This window comes from Schistocerca americana, chromosome 2, assembly GCF_021461395.2.
Source record: "Schistocerca americana isolate TAMUIC-IGC-003095 chromosome 2, iqSchAmer2.1, whole genome shotgun sequence".
Classification (NCBI taxonomy): Eukaryota; Metazoa; Arthropoda; class Insecta; order Orthoptera; family Acrididae; genus Schistocerca; species Schistocerca americana.
This window is the reverse complement of record NC_060120.1, coordinates 322121692-322147232: the sequence shown is the minus strand read 5'-3', so window position 1 is coordinate 322147232 and position 25541 is coordinate 322121692. Positions and strand designations below refer to the sequence as shown.

The following is a 25541-nucleotide window of genomic DNA, read 5'->3' as shown; positions in this document are numbered from 1 at the left end:
CGTTCCAAAACATCCCAAAGGTGTTCTATAGGGTTCAGGTAAGGACTCTGTGCGGGCCAGTCCATTACAGGGATGTTATTGTCGTGTAACCACTCCGCCACAAGCCGTGTATTATGAATACGTGTTCGATCGTGTTGAATGATGCATCGCCATCTCCGAATTGCTCTTCAACAGTTGGAAGCAAGAAACTACTTAAAACATCAATGTAGGCCTGTGCTGTGACAGTGCCACGCAAAACGACAAGGGGTGCAAGCCCCCTCCATGGAAAACACGACCATAGCATAACACCACCATTTTACTGTTGGCACTACACACGCTGGCTGATCACGTTCACCGGGAATTCGCCGTACCCGCACCCCGCCATCGGATCGCCACATTGTGTAACGTGATTCGTCACTCCACACAACGTTTTTCCACTGTTCAACAGTCCAATGTTTACACTCCTTACATCAAGCGAGGCGTCGTTTGCCATTTACCGGCGTGATGTGTGGCTTATGAGCAGCCGCTCCACCATGAAATCCAAATTTTCTCACCTCCCGCCTAACTGTCATAGTACTTGCAGTTGATCCTGACGCAGTTTGGAATTCCTGTGTAATGGTCTGGATAGATGTCTGCCTATTACACATTACGACCCTCCTCAACTGTCGACGGTCTGTGTCAGTCAACAGACGGGTCGGCCTGTACGCTTTTGTGCTGTACGTGTCCCTTCACATTTCCACTTCACTACGACATTGGAAACAGTGGACATAGGGATGTTTAGGAGTGTTTAAATCTCGCGTATAGACGTATAACACAAGTGACACCCAATCACTTGACCACGTTCGAAGTCCATGAGTTCCGCGGAGCGCCCCATTCTGCTCTGTCACGATGACTAATGGCTACTGAGGTGTCTGCTATGGAGTACTTGCCAGTAGGTGGTGCACAATGCACCTGATATGAAATGGGGGTGTCCGGATACTTTTGATCACACAGAGTACTTTTAGTCACAGAGTGTTAATTTACACAATGCTCTTCTAACACCAACCAATCGGATCAGTAATAGCATCCACAGATTTGACATATAAAGGCTTAAGATTGTATAAAGATTGAGAGATCACGAACAGCGACCATGTGCGATGAGAGAATGCCTTTCGATGTCAAAAGGATGTACACTCCTGGAAATGGAAAAAAGAACACATTGACACCGGTGTGTCAGACCCACCATACTTGCTCCGGACACTGCGGGAGGGCTGTACAAGCAATGATCACACGCACGGCACAGCGGACACACCAGGAACCGCGGTGTTGGCCGTCGAATGGCGCTAGCTGCGCAGCATTTGTGCACCGCCGCCATCAGTGTCAGCCAGTTTGCCGTGGCATACGGAGCTCCATCGCAGTCTTTAACACTGGTAGCATGCCGCGACAGCGTGGACGTGAACCGTATGTGCAGTTGACGGACTTTGAGCGAGGGCGTATAGTGGGCATGCGGGAGGCCGGGTGGACGTACCGCCGAATTGCTCAACACGTGGGGCGTGAGGTCTCCACAGTACATCGATGTTGTCGCCAGTGGTCGGCGGAAGGTGCACGTGCCCGTTGACCTGGAACCGGACCGCAGCGACGCACGGATGCACGCCAAGACCGTAGGATCCTACGCAGTGCCGTAGGGGACCGCACCGCCACTTCCCAGCAAATTAGGGGCACTGTTGCTCCTGGGGTATCGGCGAGGACCATTCGCAACCGTCTTCATGAAGCTGGGCTACGGTCCCGCACACCGTTAGGCCGTCTTCAGCTCACGCCCCAACATCGTGCAGCCCGCCTCCAGTGGTGTCGCGACAGGCGTGAATGGAGGGACGAATGGAGACGTGTCGTCTTCAGCGATGAGAGTCGCTTCTGCCTTGGTGCCAATGATGGTCGTATGTGTGTTTGGCGCCGTGCAGGTGAGCGCCACAATCAGGACTGCATACGACCGAGGAACACAGGGCCAACACCCGGCATCATGGTGTGGGGAGCGATCTCCTACACTGGCCGTACACCACTGGTGATCGTCGAGGGGACACTGAATAGTGCACGGTACATCCTAACCGTCATCGAACCCACCGTTCTACTATTCCTAGACCGGCAAGGGAACTTGCTGTTCCAACAGGACAATGCACGTCCGCATGTATCCCGTGCCACCCAACGTGCTCTAGAAGGTGTAAGTCAACTACCCTGGCCAGCAACATCTCCGGATCTGTCCCTCATTGAGCATGTTTGGGACTGGATGAAGCGTCGTCTCACGCGGTCTGCACGTCCAGCACGAACGCTGGTCCAACTGAGGCGCCAGGTGGAAATGGCATGGCAAGCCGTTCCACAGGACTACATCCAGCATCTCTACGATCGTCTCCATGGGAGAATAGCAGCCTGCATTGCTGCGAAAGGTGGATATACACTGTACTAGTGCCGACATTGTGCATGCTCTGTTGCCTGTGTCTATGTGCCTGTGGTTCTGTCAGTGTGATCATGTGATGTATCTGACCCCAGGAATGTGTCAATAAAGTTTCCCCTTCCTGGGACAATGAATTCACGGTGTTCTTATTTCAATTTCCAGGAGTGTATATAGAAACGAGCGATAAAGCCAGCTCTGACGTAGGGTTCAAATTTAGGCCATGTGAAAATCAAACGAACGGAAGCTCCGTGTAACAGAGACAAGGTTGCTACGCTAGCCTAGAGGTGTGAACCTAAGGGAGTAAGAAGCAACCACATCTGCGGCTCTTTTCAGGCAGAAAACATAATGGAAAAGTTTTCTGGATACTGGCACGGGCATGTGTTGTGCCGTGAATCTAACCATGTGACTTAAGCAGTACTTAGAAGTCCTGGACGCACAACAAATATACTGGTTAGCAGCCTAGTGGAAGACCAGGAAGGATGAAGAAATTTAAGAATGACGTAACCAGACTAACAAGATTGACCCCGAGTAACGTGGGAAATAAGGCATGGGAGAAGTAGTTTCATCCTACAGAAAGCCTTTAATGATTGAGTACTGTTGAGTCTTCCGGGCTGAATGGCCGTCGTCGAAGAAACTTTTTGGCTCCTTTCGTTTCGTAATGAGCTGCGCTGGACATCTGTAGAGGAGCTCCAGGCGACGCTGAATCGGCAAATCTCTGTGTCGACAGTAGCGCCTCTAAAGATGTCCAGGCCACGAAATTGCAGCCCGGAAGACTCATCAGCAACTAAGAACTAGATCCCAAACACATGGCCCACATTCAGGTTTATCTACTTGATGAGTAAAATCGTAAGTCTAGCCGTTCGCCAGCGTATCCTGAGAATGGGGAATATTTGGCAACCACTCACCTGTGGTCCCTGAGGTGGTCCTGTCTCCGGAACGCCTTGCCGCAGATGTCACACGAGTAGGGCCGCTCGTCGGTGTGCGTGCGCTCGTGGATGAGAAGGTTGTACGACTTGGTGAAGTGCCGCGAGCAAAACTTGCAGATGAACTGCTTCTTGGGCCGGTGGTGTTGGTGCTGGTGCGCGTGGTGGCTGTGGGAGGTGCCAGATGCCAGCGAAGGCGACGGCGCCGGGACGGAGGCCGCCGGAGGCGGCGGCGGGGGTGGCTGTGGCGCCGAGCCAGCAGAGACCGCGGGGGTGGAGGAGGCCGTTGAGGCGGTCGTAGTGGCGGCGGCGGCGGCGGCGGCGACGGCAGGAGGTAGCTCGGGCGTCTCGGTGGCCGCGACCGCCGGGCTCTCCTCGGGGACGTGCGCCGGGGGCGGCAGCGGCGGGGGCAGCAGCGGTGGCAGCGCGCCCACCTGCTTCGTGTTGGAGGCGACGATCTGCGTGAGGCTCTGCAGCGCCAGGTAGGACTCGATGGCATGCAGGTTGAGCGCCGCCGCAGCCGCTTGGTTGGGCGCGGCCGCCGCCTGCTGCAGAGCCGTCACCACGGCGCCCTGTCGTGTACCAGCCTCCGTCTCACTCCACACTGTTCTCCTCAAGCCACCACACAGTAACTACTACAGAACAGTACCAGTGTTATTCTTTCCCCTTTCGATTCTATTCACGCACAGTACATGGGAAGAAAGACTTTTATTAAATGAAACTACGTATATCGTTCCACAGACATTTACAAGTGTCAGACATTTACGATGTATATGCAGATTGAAGCGAGGAATGAAAATATGCACCAAGGCGAGGATTCGAACCTGTCTCCTGCTGGCTAGGCAGATGCGCTGACCACTACTCCACCCTGGCACCGTGGCTTTACAGAATTACACATACTAACATAACACGCCACCCTCCCCCATCCAAATTCCCGTCAGCCCGCTTGGTATTCTCCCTAAACTCGTATAGCATTGCAGAGGCTCGTTGCTTCAGTCTGCATGTGTACACTACTGGCCATTAAAATTGCTACACCACGAAGATGACGTGCTACAGACACGACATTTAACCGACAGGAAGAAGATGCTGTGATATACAAATGATTAGCTTTTCAGAGCATTCATACAAGGTTGGCGCCGGTGGTGACACCTACAACGTGCTGACATGACGAAAGTTTCCAACCGATTCCTCATACACAAACAGCAGTTGACCGGCGTTGCCTGGTGAAACGTTGTTGTGATGCCTCGTGTAAGGAGGAGAAATGCGTACCATCACGTTTCCGACTTTGATAAAGGTCAGATTGTAGCCTATCACGATTGCGGTTTATCGTATCGCGACATTACTGCTCGCGTTGGTCGACATCCAATGACTGCTAGCAGAAAATGGAATCGGTCAGTTCAGGAGGGTAGTACGGAACGCCGTGCTGGATCCCAACGGCCTCGTATCACTAGCAGTCGAGATGACAGGCATCTTACCCGCATGGCTGTAATGGATCGCGCAGCAACGTCTCGATCCCTGACTCAACAGATGGGGACGTTTGCAAGACAACAACCATCTGCATGAACAGTTCGACGACGTTTGCAGCAGCATGGACTATCAGCTCGGAGACCATGGCTGTGGTCAACCGTTGACGCTGCATCACAGACAGGAGCGCCTGCGATGGTGTACTCAACGACGCACCTGGGTGCACGAATGGCAAAACGTAATTTTTTTCGGATGAATCCAGGTTCTGTTTACAGCATCATGATGGTCGCATCCGTGTTGGGCGACATCGTGGTGAACGCACATTGTAAGCGTGTATTCGTCATCGCCATACTGGCGTGTCACCCGGCGTGATGGTATGGGGTGCCATTGGTTACACGTCTCGGTCACCACTTGTTGGCATTGACGGCACTTTGAACAGTGAACGTTATATTTCAGATGTGTTACGACCCGTGGCTCTACCCTTCATTCGATCCGTGCGAAACCCTACATTTCAGCAGGATAATGCACAACCGCATGTTGCAGGTCTTGTACGGGCCTATCTGGATACAGAAAATGTTCGACTGCTGCCCTGGCCAGCACATTCTCCAGGTCTCTCACCAATTGAAACGTCTGGTCAATGGTGGCCGAGCAACTGGCTAGTCACTATACGCCAGTCACTACTCTTGATGAACTGTGGTATTGTGTTGAAGCTGCATGGGTAGCTGTACCTGTACACGCCATCCAAGCTCTGTTTGACTCAATGCCCAGGCTCATCAAGGCCGTTATTACGGCCAGAGGTGGTTGTTCTGGGTACTGATTTCTCAGGATCTATGCACCGAAATTGCGAGAAAATGTAAACACATGTCAGTTCTAGCATAATATATTCGTCCAATGAATAACCGTTTATCATCTGCATTTCTTCTTGGTGTAGCAATTTTAATGGCCAGTGGTGTACATCTGATCAAAGCACCTACGTCTGGTTTTAGGTTTCGTGTGATACTGAGGTGCTATTCCAATACAGAGCCAGGGTGGCGTAGTGGTTAGCGCATCTGCCTGCTCACCAGAAGACCTGAGTTCTAATCTTGCCCTTGGTACAAATTTTCATTCGATGCTTCAATCTGCACATATACAGAAAGATCACTCAAAAGGTGAGGGCCTCACAGACGGCAAACCGATTCGGCACATACTTGACAAGTCGTTAGCGTACATCCTAAAACAAAAGACTAAGATATTTTGCCTTAATACCCCCTCCACGCACTCTCGTTTTTTGAGAAAATCGCTGCGAAACTCAATGAAGCGCAACCGACTCAAAATTTATTTGAGCTATAGATAATTGAGAATTGGACATATTTCACCTTCATATGTGGGACCCTCAAATGCGTATTTTCCCAGAAATCGAGGAAAGTAGCTGTTAACAGTACCGTTTATGTACCAATAACGTAAATGATAGATAGTGAAAGCGGCGCTGGTGTAACAACCAAGGCATCTCTCTAAGGAGCAGAGTTCCTGTGTTCAATTCCCAAATACATTCTGCAATTTTTTCTTCATTTTTATATTTTTTTGTCTAATTTGTTAAGAGTAGGAGAGTTAGTAAGGTAAGCAATTCAATAAGGAATAATAACGAGGTGACAAATAAATTTCTCAAACGATTTTGATTATTAAGGAATTAAAATTTTAATCCTGGTCGCCCTAAAATGGACCTTTCACTCACTCTGTGGCGTGACCTCGAACAGGTTCTCCGCTCCCATGCCAGATGCCTTGGTAGCTACGCCAGCGTCTATTTCGTTAAACAGTGTTTACCTAGTGGGTACATAAGTGGCTCTCGTAATAAATTCATTCCTCGATTTCTTGGGATATTCGCCGTTGCGGACCCCACTAATATGATAAAAACGCTCGCTTTCGGTTATTTATCGATTCCGTCAACTTAGATTCGATTCTGCTTATTGAACTTTAGGGATCGTTTTCTCAAATCCTGGGAGGTACTGAGTCAAAATACCTTATAGTTTTTCGTAGTGGGTTGTATACAAGCGACTTGCAAAGTATGAGATCAGTCTGGTGGCCGTGTCTGAAGTCTACCCCTAGTCAGTATCAATTCGTGTTTTCTAATGTAGGGTAGCCGTCATACGAGGCATATTCGAAAACTGTTGACCGATACGGAGCTATCGGACAAGATATAGGTCATCCATCTGAAGAAAAAATAATCTAACATATTGCTCATAAATAGGAGGAGTAACCCATTATTGTACGACTGCGCAATTCCAGTACAATTGCTGGAAGCAGTCACATTCATTAAGTATCTGAGAGTGAGCCTTCGGAGCGATTTGAAGTGGAACAACCACATGTAACTAGTGGCAGGTACGGCAGATTCATTAGACGGCTTCTGAGGACGTGTAGTCCACCCACAGAAGAGGTACAGGGGTTGGACAAAAATATGGAAGCACCAAAACACATTATCATGTCTAGTACTGTGTAGGATAGCCTTTGGCATTCAAAACAGCTTGCAGTCGTCTCGCAATGGTTAAATACAGGTCCCGTATGGTTTTTAAGGATCACATACCACTCTTCCTGCAAAATAGTGGCTAGTTCACGTAAAGACGGCGGAGGTGGATAGCGATGACGGGCCCATCTCTTCAAAACGATCACAGAGGCTCAGTAATATTGAAATACTAGTAATTGTGGTGGTCAGCAGACATGCGACAATCCATCCTCACTCTCACGAAACCAGTCCTGGACGGCGTGAGCTGTGTGAGCAGGGGCCCTGTCGCCTTGGAACACCGGTGATGGGGTCCCGCGCTCCGAGGAGCGTAGGGGACGATGCGGGAGACCCGCGCCGCTCTGCTAGGCAAGGTCCTAGTGGAGGTGGTTTGCCATTGCCTTCCTCCGACCGTGATGAGGATGAATGATGATCATGAAGACGACACAACAACACCCAGTCATCTCGAGGCAGGAAAAATCCCTAACCCCGCCGGGAATCGCACCCGGAACACCATGCGCTGGAAGCGAGAACGCTACCGCAAGACCACAAGCCGCGGACCTTGTAACACTGCAGCTCCATTAAACAAACATTGTACTACGGGACTGTCCCATAATCCTTGGCAGTAATGCAACCTTGCTGACTGCCCATGAGGCCCATGGAATACCACGATATGGATGCCCAAATCATCACCGAACTGCCACCATGTTTCACTTTTAAGACTAAAGTTCGGCCAGTAGTTGGAAACAGCGTGAAACAAGACACTTGACCAAATGACTTTCTTCCATTGCTCCATAATAAAGATTTTACGGCTTCGCCACCACGTTTCCTGTTGCGGGCGTTTGCATCATTTGTCCGTTCTAGCATACAAGATAGGCACACTAAGTCAGCTGTTTCCAGTATTCGTCTATGTTGTCGCTTTATATAGGCTTGTACTGTAGACAGCATTTGTGGCCTCAAGTACGTACCGGGAAAGGTCCAAATTTCCTTCCAGGATATGCGGAGATGGTTAGTTGGTAAAAGATACGGTCCATATCCTCCCTGTCTTTCCCTATTCGAACTTGTGCGTCATTTCAAATGACTTCATCATCGACGGGACGTTCAACCTTGATTTTTGGGCTTAAGTGCCAAGTCGATTTTATCACTTATATGGGGAAGCAGCTTCCAAAGTTGCGTCAGTTCAGTGATCCCAACAGCAGTGGGTAGATGCTCCGCTGAAATAATATATCATGTTGATTTTGTTTATCGGCAACTAATTCGCCAAAAACAATACGAGAAGTCATATTAACGATTTAGTTATCACGTAGAAAAAATAAAATGCGGTAACTAGATTTACAGGTACATATCTGCACTCTTGCTCCACGTTGAAATCGTGGCGCATCAGTACCGTAGAACGCCTCTAGAGGAAGCACAACAAAATGGTGTAGTCCTTTAATGAAAGTGGAGTACCGTGTGGTAATTCCTGTTCTGCCTTTGAAGGGGAACAACATTGCAACAATTAATGCCGAGTTGTCGGAAGTTTATGGTTACAATGAAACATCACATGACAGAGTGGTTAAGTATGGTAGACACCTCTTGTGTGGACAAATAATTCTCAATGCCGTAAACCGAAGTGGCAGACCGCCTCTTTGTAACGAACAGAAATTCACAATCGAAGTGATGGCCCTGGTGCTCAAAGACCGACGTTCCAAAATTGAGACCATGATGGGAAAAGTGGAAACTAGTTATGGACCTATTTTCAGCATTCGGAACTTTTGGAACGTGACAAACGTTCAACGGCTATTCGCACCCATTAAAGGTCGGACCAAAGGAGCAGAGGAAATGTTGCAGCACCGTCACGCCAGTCCGAATGACTTGTTCAACCACTCAGTGGATGTATGCTGGGTATCTCATTTATAACCACAAACAAAGGCGCTAAGGAAGCAATGGGATCATGTGGACTGACGATCGCCGCAAAAGACGAAGGTCCAACCATCATCGGGTAAGACGATGGTTAGTGTGCTTTTGGTACTGCCAAGGTGTGGTGCTAACATATTGTGCTCTTAAGAGGCAAACTGCCACTAGAGCATACTACCGAAATCTCCTGGTGAGGTTTAGGGAAAGCTATCAAATCAAAGCTTCGGTGACTTCTTTGGACTTTGAAATTTTCGCTCTCGCTCCCCATTTTTCTGATGTGGCGTCCTGTTACTTCTTTTTCTTCCCCTGAACGAAGAAACCATTGCGAGGCAGGCTTTTGAGGATGATGATGAGGAGTTTTTCGGAGTGGCAATTTCCTGGAGTCAAAATGCGACTTCTACGATCAAGGCCTCCGCCTTGTCATCCATCGTAGGGAAAATCGTCACACTGAAGAGTGAATATGTATGGAAGGACTAACACCGCCACCAAGTTTCAAAGTCGCAACTCTATTTTTTCGAGGTGATAATTATAAATTTACGACTAAGCCTTATACAACACCGAGTCCTATAGCGTCTCAACGGATTATAATTATTGATGGGATACCAGTTTTTGATACACATCGGTTTAGGATTCGGCAGCCTCAATCAGTAAACTTTTGACATATTAAAGTGAAGGTTCTCTGACATACGCAAGATGAAGCTGGTATACTTGGAGAAGTCACAGCGCAAGGAAATTTTAGAGAAACGCGGGAAGACTTACGCAGCATTAACACTTCGTGCTTCGATTGGCAGTTGGTGCTCAACATAAATAAATGTAACATATTATATATAAATAGGCTGCAAGACCTGTTCTGTACCGGGCGGCTAAAATTAAACTGCAGTTACTTACTCACAAGGTCTAGTGTAGACGGTAATTATCTCGTGGCAGCGAAACTTTGTAGATATACTAATGCATTAATGAGGAACCGATTTACGCTGGAAAACAAATTAGTTCCAATTGCGGCCACCAGGTGCAAATCTGGCACTGTACACTGTATGACGGTTTAACATCCACATTGTCACTGGAAAATCCACAGCGTGAGTGCGCACAGTTTGGTTTTCGAGAAGAGACCGTGCGCTGTTAGTGAAACTATTTTATGTGAGCGGCAGCAGTTACAGTGCTGCATTGAGAGAGTATCATCCACTGAAAGTTTTGAGGAAGATGATAGTGAAACTGAAAACACGGGTGGACTAGGTGTGGCACCTGGAAGAAGAAGACGTCCTAATGCGGTGGAAGTTATTGACGAGGTTGCTGCTGCTGTAACTGACCACGTAAGCTGTGCCGCAGCTACTGCTAGTACTCGTGCAGTATCACAAGAATTGTCCATCCCATGCTCAACAGCACGGAAAGTTCTGCGGTCTATTTTACACTGGTATCCGCACAAAGTCCAGGGGACGCAGCAACTGATACCTCATAATACAAAACAACGTTCCGAGCCGGCCGGGGTGGCCGAGCGGTTCTAGGCGCTACAGTCTGGAACCACGTGAGTGCTACGGTCGCAGGTTCGAATCCTGCCTCGGGCATGGGTGTGTATGATGTCCTTAGGTTGGTTAGGTTTAAGTAGTTCTAGGTTCTAGGGGACTGATGACCTCATAAGATAAGTCCCATTGTCCTCAGAGCCATTTGAACCATTTGAACGTTCTGAATTAATTTTCTCTTCGGTTTCTGGTATGGATCGAAGTTGCTGGCATGTGGCCGGGCAATATTCTAGGGAGTGACGAGGCAAATTTTTCAGTACAGGGAGTGGTGAATACTCAGAACTGCCGAATTTGCCTTTCTCACTTGTTTAACCTTTTCTGCCCACGTCCCGTTCCTATTCCATTACACATAGGTACATTTATATACGATTTTCTTGTATTCACAGAGTCAGATTTGCACCTGGTGGCCAAAATTGGAATTAAATTTTTCCAGCGTAAATCGTTTCCGCATTAACGCATCAGAATATCTACCAAGTCTCGCTGCCATACGACAGTTACAGCCCTAGACCTCTCATTTTAATTATAGCATCGCGGTATGATTTCATGATTGCCGAATATTCACCGGAAGCAGTCACATCTATTAAATATCTGGAGTATGCATGCCGATCGATTTAAACGACCGTTTGGAACTAATCGTAGGAAAGACAGGAACTAAACTACGATTCATCAGTAGAATTCCCAGGAAGTGAAGTCCAATCTCGAAACCACTGTTCGGCCGCTATCTGAGTATCTCTCGTCCCTTTGTGACCGTTACAACATAAGATTGATAGAAGAAATAGAGAATCTCCAAAGAAGAGCAGCACGTTTCGTCACTGTCTCACTTAGTTAGCACGGAGGTGTCACAGAGACGCTCATTCAGCTGTAGTGGTCGTGACTGTTGTATACAATGTAACTTTCGCTACATACCATGAAGTGGCCTGTGGCGCGTAGCTCTATGGCAAAGTTATGTTTCTTCATTCTTCTTCGGCAGATGCGGACATCTATCCTTCTTCTACTAGAAGTGCTACTATTTCCGTTACAAATTCGGGTAGACCACTTTTCCTATATGCCCTGATGTAGTCAATCAGCATATCTACGTCTCTGTGTCAAAGCCACTGATTTTCAATCCCCGCACTCTATTTGATCCGTGAAGTACCTGCCTCCTCCGCAACCTCTTCTACGTCTATTTTATTTCCCACTTATCTCTTGGCGGCTAACTAATTACTTTCTTCTGTACCTTTGGTTACTCTGTAATTTCACAGTCTAATGGCTGACTGTTTTAACCACCCCTTTATATATTTCTATGACAAAGCGAACCATGAATGGCAAACAATGGGCATGACAAGTACTTGTGCCCTTTATGAGCCTACTCTGTGCTTCGAAAGACACTTCACTGTCAAGCCCACCAACTGGACCAGCTTAGGAACGATGCTTTTAAAATTGTAATCCGGTAGCTTCGTCTACCTGTGATATATCACACCTGATCAATGTATAGAGCATACTTCTTAAAATCACAGTAATAATGTATTAGAAAATTTATACATTGAAGTATGGACTAATGTAGCGTCTGTCTTTATGCAACAAGCGAAAACATAATATAAACTCTTTCATGTTCCTAATTGCATCACGTAATACAATGTTTTCGTTAGCTGCGTGCTAGATCTATAAACACAATAAAACTACTGAAATATGTATTTCAATTCGTAACTTATTTTGAGACAGTGAAGCATGCAGGGGGTTGGATGAAAATTCAAAAAAATCTGCAACGTATTTTGAGAACCTTTGGACTTAGTAGAAAAAGAAAATACCAAACGTTGAACGTCGGTGTGTTCATATTTCATACAGAGGATAATACTCTGACCTATCAGTTCGCACAAAATCGGCATAAGAACTAGCATTGTATGCGTTTGAAGCAGCTTCATTGCTCTTGGAATTTTGGTTCTTTCATCAATCAAGGTCTTTCGACAGTTCATGTGACGGCTGATGGCCTTGTTTCAGAGGGTGTCAAACTCATGGTGATATTTCTGTCGGTGCTATGTCCTTGCAAAATATGCCATACTACATTACTTTGTTACTTGCCACTAAATAACTCCTTGGTCTTGGGTCCGGCAACTTCATTTTTGTAAAGTAATAGTGTAATCATAATAGCATAAAATTCATAGTAGAGGACAGAACGAGCCATTCTAATTTGGGTAAGAATCAACACAACCCTGTCGGAGAGGAAATATACTCCAGTGTTAATTAGATCGTAGTAAAATAGTGTGACGCTGGCTGATCACTCGTTCGATAACTGTGTAAAATTTGTAACCAGGAAGAAACAAAAACGTATAAGCAATGCTGAACAGCCGCATAGAGAATTAATCGTCGAGGTGGTATTACTTTGTTTGGCATAAGGGTTAGATGTGCGTGAGCTACCAGTCAAGGAGATGAGCCCAATGTAGAAATATGCAAGCTATTGACGAGGGCGCAGAGTTATTTAAAACAAGCCTACACAATTATTGCTGGGCGTAATCAGTGAATCCTCAAGCTCAAGTGTTGATATAAATCATGTTTCTTAGGAACATTAACACTTTGTTCCTCCTCTGCCTCTTTCTCCTTCACCTTCTCAGGTATGTTCTGATTTCACAGCATACCTCACTACCTCATCTATTGCATTCAAAATCTTTTCATCCAGCTGGTTGATTTGTCAAGCTTTTTAGGAGTCTGGGGCTTCCATTCTTTTACTGCTTGATGAAGCTACTTTCCTTTGTGTTCCCTAACCTTGAATTTTACTGCTTTTACTGGCAGCTGTATTTGTAAATTCTCATTCCTTTTCCTACACTCTCTTTCGTATTGCATTACTGCTCTTATACTACAACACTGGCGTAGTCATTATCCTGTTTGAAGTCAACATTTTAGGGGTCTATGTACGCTGCCACAAACCGATTAAATTTTGTTGTATTTTTTCCGCACTTTTCCCGTATTCGATTACTCACTATAAATAACACATAACGAAAACTTTGTTTTCAGTTACTGTCTTATTTGTCGTCCCAGACTAATTTAAATGGAAGAAGGAATTACAGAAGTTATGTTCGACTATCACAACGCTTTCGTAAGTAATATATTTCACATGTTTTCTGTGCACATGTGAACAATCTACCTTAAATTCCGACCTATGTTATACGGCAATCTTTCCAAGCAGATTATGCACAATTTCTTCACTTCTTTCTAACAAATATTGGTCAGCGTTTGATTACTTTCATTGTGAATAAATGCTCGTACACGTTAGGAGTGAGGAAAGCTTTTTCGAAATCTGTAAAAGCTGTAAACTTAACGTACAAGGACAATCGGATTAATAAGGGTCTGTGAGGTATTTAAGGTTCAAAAATGGCTCTGAACACTATGGGACTTAACAGCTGAGGTCATCAGTCCCTAGAACTTAGAACTACTTAAACCTAACTAACCTAAGGACATCACACACATCCATGCCCGAGGCAGGATTCGAACCTGCGACCGTAGCGGTCGCGCCGCTCCAAACTTAAGTGCCTAGAACCGCTCGGCTACAATGGCAGGCTTAAGTATTTAAGGCAAAGATGTTTTCTTTTACTGTTAAATTTAAATGTTACCGCCAGTAACACGCATAATGTCAAAGACAAACATGTTCATTTTTATTAAATATTACGCATGTAGTAATATACAAATGCATTCCACACAACTGTAAACGGAGATAAATCATGTTTACGTAGCCTGTAAAGTGATGTGTTCTACATAATTTCGAAGTAAATCGTGCTGGTCTTCTGTTCTTATATATACCCTTCACCAGATTGATCCTTACTGGCACCTTACACGGCATGCCCTAAAAGACACTGTAGGGAATAAAGTAAATATCCGCTGTCACACAACCTACAGTTCTTTGCGTAATACAGAGCCGACGTACGGAAAGGCCGTCACAGTGTAAGATCGTTCGTTGAACAGTATCACAACTACCTCTGTAGTAGCGCGACATTTCCATTGTTTTGTCAGTTTTCTACATGTGGAAATGTATGTGTTAACAGACGGAGAAAGGGCCGGAGCGGCACGAATAAGAAAGCGAGGGTTACCGCCGGCTGGCAGGTGGTCCAGCGGATGAAATCATTCCGCCGGATGTTCAGTGACACCGTAACAGCCGGCCAGCTCCAGAAACACAACGGCTCACTCACTCTTTCTGCCCCTCCCCCCCTCTTCCCCCCCCCTCCCCCCAGCCCCACACACACGCACAACACACACACACACACGCGCACGCAGGAAGCGACAGATGTAAAAAACACAACGAAAGAGGCCATAGAAGGGCGGGCATTAACCGAAGAAGTAGGGAAACAAAGATACGATGGAAGGAAGAGGGGAAAGAGAGTGAAAACACAAGGGAAGACGCATAAAGGCTCGGGACCACTCTCGCGATCGGAGATAGCCCGGGTGATTCATCTGCTGGACAGAAGAAGCAACGCCGGGAATAAATTCCGATAGGCTTTCCCCTGGCGCTTGCTGAGATAATGCTCGGTCGTGCATTACCGAAAATAATTTTCTGAATGAAGACGTCAACATGTCCACAAGCGACGAACATTTTTAAGCCTTTTACACGTACACGAAAACAGTGTGGTGGTGTCGAGCCAGCACGAACATAATGGACCCCAGCGGGAACCAGCGGTAACGCAGCGCTACCTGGATTTATGGCGGGATGCGCCGGGAACATGCGCATAATTCGGAATCGCCGTGGCGTCTGTTCTCCGAACATTGTCACCTCTAACCGCGTGGAGTGCTCGGAAATGAATGCCCTTTTCCAGAAATTAATGAACTGCCAAAGGCACCCTCATTATATTCATAAACCCTGCTGTTTTAAACGAGTTTAGATATGTGCATAAGTGCTTCGACTCGCTTGTAATCATTTGCGTGCGTGTGCGTGCGCTCGCGCTTGTGTGTGTGTGTGTGTGTTACAAGAAGTCATAACTTGTACAACTGTACATGAATATGGGTACGAACTGGCCGTTGTAAATATCGTCGAGGCTGTAAAACGAAACGTATTCTTCATGTACGCAAATGTAGCATGTCGATCGATACTGGGATTTCTTGCAATCTCCTCATAACACACAGGTATGTACTAACGACGTGTGATATATCCCGTAAATAACATAACTATGTCCCATTGCTTGACAGAGACAAGGCCTTCCGGGCATAAATGTATATGCACAAATGCTTAAGTGAACATTAGTGTGATGAACAATATTCTACGTGTGTAATGCGAAAATGCGTTTTGCGCAAGCCAACGCTTGCACCAGTTCCCACAATGTTTCTATGACTATATACATGATGGAAATAAAAAAGCTTTATTTAGTTTTCATTGCCTCAAATTGTGAGAGTCGACATGTGAACGGGATACCAGCTCCATCTGTATTTCTGACATTATTGGTATAAGGCCTACAACTGAATTACTGGTACACAGTGATCATTACAACAGAGAGCGGAAGATGGGTTTAACGGAAAACTAGTGATTTCTTAAACTGCTTGTTAAAATATATATATTGCAGATATGGTGTGTGTTCAGTGAAGCAGTAATGATGCCATTAATTTTGTAAGTTTGAGACGAGGTTGTAAGTACGATAAGGTTAAGTTAAGCAAAACTCTAGTAAACATTCAGAATTCGATCTCGCAGTGATTAGTAAAATACAGAATGTAATTAGATTCAATGAAGTATTGGTGATTTTACTTATACTGAGAATTTACAATTGTAATTAACAACGTCGAGTACAGCACTAATAGTTATAAGCCTTATTTCACGAGCGAGAGAAATTGCTAACGGTACCAAGAACCCAGTTGCTTGTAAACGCTTAACTACAAAGGAAAAGCTATAAAAAAACGGAAAGGAACAAGGAAAGGAAACGGCATAAGGAACATCCCACCATACCACCAGCACTTAAACAGAGCAACAAAGTAAGCGATCAGACGCTAACACAAATGATGTGTCGTAATCAATAAAATTTATTTTGGAACTCGAGAAGCATGATACTGTTTTTAAATGATACTGGAGTTCATTATCTACACCAAGGCCTTTGAGTGCTCTTAAACAACTTAAGACAATATGTATTACGTAATTTACTTTTGTATTTTTTATCTTAGCGCTGAGTAACCACGCAATAAATAAATCATTAGAAAGAAAATTTTATTTAGATTATAACAAAATTGATGCACGTTGCATTCTGATGGCCTGTGGATATACCAGTCCTAAAACTAAGTACGATGTGTGGAAAATAAGTTACAAATACTAAATGATTGACATTATCTGAAGCGTGGTCCATGGTGTGCACAAAATTTCAGAAAGAAAGCTTTACATATCTTACTTTCAAAATATCAGAAGGAAAGGCACAAGTTAGTGAACAGCAGTACAATGCTGACTTACTTATAAAAATTTTAAATGTGTCTTCGAATTTAGAAATCGGTCCTGGGACCGACGCTTCAGTGTATTACACAGCATTTAGATTGCTAATTAACTACATTTCGACGAAATTTATTTAGGTAACGATTTAGCACAATGCTGGGTGTCTTATGTTTTTGTAGGATGTAGGAAAAGGGCTTTTAAGTAGCTTAAGCCGAATCCCTGTATCGGGTCGGTAACGTTTCTTTTGATTGCGTTTGCGAAATGTCCAAAACCAGTGGTATTCCGTTTCTTTTCTATCCTATTTTCTCGTCACAAATATTCCAACTAATCATAGGTGTACCTAATTTATTATGTATTTACAAACGTCACTGACGGTAAGCGACTGACCCAGTTCCGATATCGAGTTTTTTTTTTTTTACCTATTTGAGTGTCCAACCAGTTAGATGGTTGCACTAATATGCATAACAAATATACCCTTTAGCAATCACTCATGTTTAGCAATCGCTGACTTTAATCAAGAACACATCCAATTCTAGCAGACAGTCTTGTTCATCTGTTGGCGTAAACATGAACCTTTTTTGGTATTCTGTGTTTAAAAAGCTCAAACACCCACCAAAATTGTTTACAGCAATTTAGCGCAGATAAAAATGATTTCCTCATACTTATTGCAGTGACATAGGAAATCCTTTAAGATTAAAATCAGCTTTATATTAATATATATGCTGTCATTGTCTATATATTTTCTTCTGACCCAGTTTGACAGACAAGATATTATTCATAACTGAAACGTATCAGGCAGTACCACCTTTGAAATTTATTGGGTGCCTAATGAAAATGAGCTTCTCTTGAAGGATCAGACATAAATTTCTTGCCGTTCAACGTCGTCTTCACTACTACACATTTTTCTTAACATTCTTGTTGTGCAGACGATTACCAGCGAAGCAATCTAGTGAAATCCGAGATGAAAAGCAAAACTCTGTTGCTGCTGAGGCAAGTGTGAATTTATTTCTTGTTCCTTGAAATTTAAACTTCAAAACGAGAAATTTTCAAATTTTTATCTATCTTAAACGATATAAAATCATTGCAGTAAAGCAATGGGGACTACCATGGTCAAACATTAGCTCTTTAACGATAGCGATTATTTTATCTGCCGTTATTTAGCAATTAACTGAACTTGAGCGCCTTCCAGCTCTTGTGAGAAAGCACTAAAGAAACAGCAGACACTGCAGAACAGCTGAGAAATCATTTTCGTTCTGCAGCTTCCTCTCTGCCAGGCGTTCGCAGGGTATTCCTTTACTGTAAGGCAGGTATTACGCATTTTTTACATTTCTTATAAAGGGAATGAACAGCGGGAGCCGTCATTGGCACACAGAGCATTAGTGGTTCAAATGGCTCTGAGCACTATGGGACTCAACTGCTGAGGTCATTAGTCCCCTAGAACTTAGAACTAGTTAAACCTAACTAACCTAAGGACATCACAAACATCAATGCCCGAGGCAGGATTCGAACCTGCGACGGTCGCGGTCTTGCGGTTCCAGACTGCAGCGCCTTTAACCGCGCGGCCACTTCGGCCGGCCAGAGCATTAATGAAAGAACGCTGGTGAGAGAGACTTGAAACCCTATTTTTAAAGGATTTAATTACTCGCTGTGCCCTATAGAATGATGTACAAAAATTATAGAGGTATATACGATACTGCGGTTATCAGTGTACCTGTCAGAGGATCACAACTATGTGCCTGTAATTATGCGAAGAGGTGATGAAATCGAGAGCCATTTTTTTGTGACTGTGTGTTGCCGGGTGGATGGAGGGGTAGCTGGGACGGTAAAGGAGGCAGAACTGTGGCAGGGACGAAATGATACTACTGTTATTGTTCCTAAGATACATGGTGCGAGGGTCACTAAATTGTTTTAAAAATACATTCATAACGGAATGTAAATGGGTTATTTCTGTGCGGGCAGCGAAGCACCTTTCACCGAAAACGGTACGCAACGCCTGTAGCTGTTCTGGGTAGCCGGTCTCCGTTCTAAGCTCCATGGATTCGCTTTCAAATTAACCAAAATTTCAGCATCAGCAAAAACCCTACTGAGCATATTACGTTAGCAAAAAAATCTTAAGATGGAATTAATTAATACAAGAGTATCACAAGCACTCCGGCAGTGAAGAAAAACATTTACAGCTGCTAAAATTCCGCAACTTCAGCCACGTGAAACTAGTTTTGGAAATCTCGAAAACAAAGTATCATCGGGTTAGGTTTGAAACGAATAAGGTCACCGATTGTGGCACGATACCATAAACAAGCGATAACTAGAATGCCAGTCACGTTCTGAATGCCCCCACCCCCCACTCTCCTCCGTGTTGCCAAGAAGGAGCTATCCCTTTACGGCGTGACTCATCTTATTACACAATAAAACTATCAGTGAGTGACGCTGAGCCCACACTTGCATATCGAGGTGCGACCGGTTACAGGAAAAAGATGTCGTACCGGGGGCGTGACGACGTGTCACGTGCCGGCGGTGACTCGCCTCACACACACACACACGTACACACACAGAGTGGTGCACGCCGGGACCCCCCCCTCCACACACACAGACACACTCACACTGACAGACAAGGCGGCTTTTGCGAAAAGCGCGTCGCACCTGCAGACTGAGCGCGAGGCGCTGCACGTTCTCGGCGAAGATGGCCCGCTCCTCGGGGCTGCAGCCGTCGTCGTCGTCGGGCAGCGGCGGGTCGACCGCCGGGCCGGGCCCGGGTCCGGGGTCCACGTCCGCGTCGGAGCCGGCGCCGGCGCGCGGCGCTGGCTGTGGCGGCGGCTGCTGCATGCTGGCTGCTGCTGCGGCCCAGGCTGCCCGCCGCCGCTCCGGCTCCTCGTCGCGTTACGCGCCCGGCCGCGCCGCCAGCGCCGCCCGGCGGTCTCTCCGCGCACTCCTTCCCCCCTCCAGGCGAGCGCCCGCTTCGCGCAAGCGCGCAGACCTACAATATGTTCTCGCGGGCTGACGTCGCCATAGATGTATAAACACGAGTCATTTCGTGCAAATGAAATGTTCTGAGCACAAAAATTACACGCGAATAGCCCGACAGCGAAAAAGTGCTTGACACGATGCTACACTACTGGCCATTAAAAGTGCTACACCACGAAGATGACGTGCTACAGACGCGAAATTTAACCGACATGAAGAAGATGCTGTGATATGCAAATGATTAGCTTTTCAGAGCATTCACACAAGGTTGGCGCCAGTGGCAACACCTACAACGTGCTGACATGAGGAAAGTTTCCAACCGATTTCTCATACACAAACAGCAGTTGCCCGGTGTTGCCTGGTGAAACGTTGTTGTGATGCCTCGTGTTAAGAGAAGAAATGCGTACCATCACGTTTCCGACTTTGATAAAGGTCGGATTGTAGCCTATCGCGATTGCGGTTTATCGTATCGCGACATTGCTGCTCGCGTTGGTCGAGATCCAATGACTGTTAGCAGAATATGAAATCGGTGGGTTCACGAGGGTAATACGGAACGCCGTGCTGGATCCCAACGGCCTTCTATCACTAGCAGTCGAGGTGACAGGGATCTTACCCGCATGGCTGTGACGGATCGTGCAGCCACGTCTCGATCCCTGAGTCAACATATGGGGACGTTTGCAAGACAACAACCATCTGCACGAACAGTTCGACGACGTTTGCAGCAGCATGGACTATCAGCTTGGAGACCATGGCTGCGGTTACCCTTGACGCTGCATCACAGACAGGAGCGCCTGTCATGGTGTACTCAACGACGAACCTGGGTGCACGAATGGCAAAACGTAATTTTTTCTGATGAATCCAGGTTCTGTTTGCAGAATCGTGGTGGTCGCATCCGTGTTTGGCGACATCGCGGTGAACGCACACTGGAAGCGTGTATTCGTCATTTCCATACTGGCGTATGACCTGGCGTGAAGGTATCGGGTGCCATTGGTTACACGTCTCGGTCACCTCTTGTTCGCATTGACAGCAGTGGACGTTATATTTCGTATGTGTTACGACCCGTGGTTCTACCCTTCATTCGATCGCTGCGAAAGTCTACATTTCAGCCAGATAATGCACGACCTCGTTGCAGGTCCTGTACGGGCATTTCTGAATACAGAAAATATTCGGCTGCTGCCCTGGCCAGTACATTCTCCAGATCTCTCACCAACTGAAAGCGTCTGGTCAATGGTGGCCGAGCAACTGGCTCGTCACAATACGTCAGTCACTACTCTTGATGAACTGTGGTATGATGTTGAAGCTGCATGGGCAACTGTAGCTGTACACGCCATCCAAGCTCTGTTTGTTTTCATGCCCAGGCGTATCAAGGCCGTTATTACGGCCAGAGGTGGTTGTTCTGGATATTGATTTCTCAGGATCTATGCACCCAAATTGCGTGAAAATGTAATCACATATCAGTCCTGGTATAACATATCTGTCCAATGAATACCCATTTATCATCTGCATTTCTTCTTTGTGTATTTTAATAGCCAGTAGTGTAGTTAAGCTTACCAGAGTAACATAAAGCAGTGTATTGTATATCACTTCCACTCAGGATTTGAAGCAGAGATGGTGTTCCACAGGGCTTTATTTTGTGTCTGTTGTTGTTTGTGATACTTATGAATGATATTACACCTGCTGTGTAAGAAGATGCAAAACTTGTTATTTCTCGCAATCAGCACAAACACAAGAACAAAAAATTGCAGTGTCGCCTTTGAATTGTTAACTTTAAGCCACTTTTTGTTATGAAAAGTTTCGCTCATGAACAAGAAGCTCAAGCAGTCCGATCTCTCAAAGAGGATGCTGAATAAAATTCGCTATTAGTCACCAATTTCCTTAAAACACAGCTATTCTTGCCATACACAGATATTCAGGCTATTACCTTCAGTTTCCTCTATACGCATTCGTTTTTGGAGTGCAATGTTTAACATAACAGGCAAAGTATGTTGTCGCTATGGAGACATGACAGAAAGTGCTCAAAAAAAGTGACAAGAACAGAATATAGTAATGCACTTACATACAGATCGAATTAGAAAATAGTTATTGCATATTTATTGGTGTTACTATTATTTCCTTACCACATTTATTACCATTTGAAAAAGAATCTATACGTAAGTATATTAGTACATTTAACTTTTATCACTTTGTGTCTGTCAGTGCTGTCATTTACATCTCCTCAGTGAACATCACATAAATTTTGTTTTTGTGTTAAACAATGATCGCCAATATTGAGTGTGTAAAGAAGTTGAATGTAATCACATAAAGATGGCCCTACACCAATTGTGTTTTAAGAAACTGCTTTCAAAAGTGACTGGTAGTGGTTTTCCTTCAGCTTTACCCTCTGCAGGAACAGTCGTGGAATCCCACTTCATCCATTATGGAAAACATTTTTCAAGGAAAGACAGCCTGTTGTTACAGTGTGGTTTTTAGCTTACTTCCATAACAGTTTGATGTCAGTTACATACTGATAGGCACCCAGAAATTGAAGTAATCAGATGTGGTACTACACAGTTTTTATTTTGGGTCCATTGTTGTTTGCTATGTTTTTGTTGTCCTCAGTGTGAAGACTTAGATACAGCTCTTCACATTAGTCTGTCCTGTACAAGCCTCGTCGACTTCGCATAGTTACTACTCCCAAAGGTTTCTTTACTTTTCCCACCAGCAGCGTCTTTTCCATTGTCGTCAAACATGCTTCAGCAAAGCGTTTCTTCTCCATCCATTCCGATTTTGACATTTTGCTTTTCCCATCAGAGTCATGTCAGAGGTGTTTTTATTCCCTTTTGTGTGCTTGGTTTACTAATTTTTTACGTTTTCTACTTTCATCATTTAAGTTCAACATCTCACACATAATGCACTAGGCTTGGTCTCCTTGCCTAGTTGTTCTTCAGCTGCCTTATATTTCAGTACATGTATTATCATAAAAAGATACTGCATCTCATTAAATCTCAAGCCACCTGAACTGTGTTTGGATATTACATGAATCCTATTTGCAAATTATGTAAGGTTGTTACATGTACTGCTCTATTATTAATAATGCTTATGCTGTAGTACTGTTTGGAAAAACCTTAGGTCATCGCGACACTGTATATGTTAGAGGCATTTATGTATTGTTAATTTGTCACATTCACATGAAACTAAATTACAGTTATAGGTCCTATTATTAGGAAGGTAGTTAGTGTTACACACATAACAGTTCATGAGTCATACAGTGTTTATAGAATTGTACATTACTATTATGTATGATGTACAGCTTTTCACAAACCTTAATTTTAAGCATTTGTTGCTTACACATAATCTGCACTTCATTCAGCCACACATTCACATCCACTATTATTTATGTGTCATGTCATAACATTTACTGTCTCACAATTGCCATTTATATTCTTCTACTTACTTTAACTTCTAATACTTTCACCTTCCCAGATATTGGTGTGCATGCTGTCACTCACTGCCTATCTTCCATTACTACAAAATTCATTTACAGAAAAGTTTAAGCTTGTTTAATTAAGAATTAAATGAGTGCATTTATACTTTGCAACTTCACATGCATCTGATAGCCACATACTATGCAGATTCTGAAATATCACCACCACTCTGTCCTGAAGCTCTATTTTATTTTTCTGTTTGTATATGGGAATTATAGGTAGAGAAGGTACACTCAATAGTGAGAACTTTGTCCATTCTGCACAGGAAGGACTAAAGCAATTTTATTGATGACAACCTCCAACTAGCAATCTGAGTGTGACAAACAACTGTGCCAGTAGAAAGAGTAAGAATCTTGGCTGCCTCAGCTCAAATGTGCAAAACATGCTGCATAAGTGATGGCCAAAAATGGAAATCTAATTCCAATTGTCAAAATAACTGTAGAGGACATAAGAAACTGAATAAGTTAGAGTAAGCAAGAGCTCTGCGATCTCAAGATAATGGAGGAAGCCCAAAGAGACAGAGTCTCTCTCTGCTGGCAGAAGAGAAGTTTCCTAGTTTAAAGGTGAAGGAAGGTTTACTATACAACTCAAGAAAAAAATACTTTCTCATTTTTGTTAAAAACATAATTTCATCATTCTCTGAAACATTACAACAATGATAACTATGATAGTTTCTGTTTATTTCTCAATGTTTAATTGTGTTGAATGCTTGGTTAGCTCATTGTCAAACTCCCCATAGCAAAATCTAGCTGAAAGCTGTCCTCGTAGAGAGCCATACACTTTGCTGCCAGAACTATAAAACTCTTTCTAATTCAGTGTGCCAAACTGGGAAGTATGTTTATGCTTGTTTTCTTTTCAGTTCCTCTTCATCATTAATATGTATTTTAATGCAGTTTTTAAGGTATACAGTATTTTTGGATGGTCTTCAATGTAAACAAGTATTAGCTTTTCTATTGTTCAGAATATTATCATACTGTGATTATTGTTTTATGTATGTTGACTTTGAACTACATTACTTTCTTTTTGGCTTTTTTTATGCTTATGTTTTTCACTAAAAGGTTTGGAATTATCTTTGTGAATTTATGTGTAGGAATATAAAATATGTCTTTTGTAATCTTGTAGTTATCATTTTTTGTTGGTATATTCATTTTCTATAAAGTCATTTAATTTGATTTCTTTTTCACCAAAATTCAGTTTCTGCATATTTAAGTTCAAAATAATAGTGGGATTAATAGTAACATTGCTTGGTTACGGTGTGCTCATCTCGACTGTTGGGTATGGTCATAATGGGCATGGAAAAGACAGTAGAAACAGTTATGATGGCTGAATAAAAGTATGTCTGTGCTGAAAAAGGAGAAAACTGGAAAATGGTATATTTATTTTGAAATTCATGAATTGAGATGTAGGGGTGTAGGATCACAGATTAAAATAGAAGAAATATTATTTCTTAGATGGAAAATAATTTTTTGTTACTATTGTTTGCTAGTTTCACTAACAAGTGGAGAGTTCCTACTCGTCCTTAACTGTAGTCTGGTATTTCATTGTTCATAAATAACATGTCTGATTGTTCCAGTTATGTATAGATGTAGTAGAGAAGGATTATCAGAGTTTTTTTCCAGTTTTGTATATATATCAGATTAAGTGGGTTGTGTCATACACCTCCTGCTGTGCAAAAGATATTCAGCACCTTGTTACACTGCAATGGATCCTATAAGAAGTAAGATTTATATTTTTGGAATGAATATATCAAAAAGACTTTCACGGAAAAATAAAACAAACTAAATACCTAATTCAATATATTGAACAAAAGTAATTTTGTGGAATTACTTTTAAAATAAAGTTTTTCTTTATTGTTGATAGATTGTGAAATGTGAGAAACATGACTATGACAAGAAATAAAAGTTTCATGAAAAAGTATATTGTAGAAGAAACTGAGTGCAAAATAATTCATATAATTAATTACAAAGATTTACTGCTTATTTTATTGCCAGTAATTCCACTTTAAACCACTGCAGGTAATACCTGGCATACGTAATTGTTACCTACAAAAAATCTTCTCTGTTTAACTTCCA

General features: G+C 44.1%; 1 protein-coding gene across 1 annotated transcript in view; it reads right to left on the bottom strand.

The window, feature by feature from the left end:
* Positions 1-19867, bottom strand: part of LOC124593990 (protein sister of odd and bowel-like) — a 217046-nt gene extending 197179 nt beyond the window's left edge. The window contains exons 1-3 of the mRNA XM_047132342.1: positions 19685-19867; positions 3762-3899; positions 3310-3554 (exon numbers count right to left, since the gene is read on the bottom strand). Coding sequence (XP_046988298.1) covers positions 3310-3554; positions 3762-3899; positions 19685-19867 — 566 coding nt within the window. The remainder of the gene's footprint in view (positions 1-3309; positions 3555-3761; positions 3900-19684) is intronic.
* Between the last annotated feature and the right edge of the window lie 5674 nt (positions 19868-25541).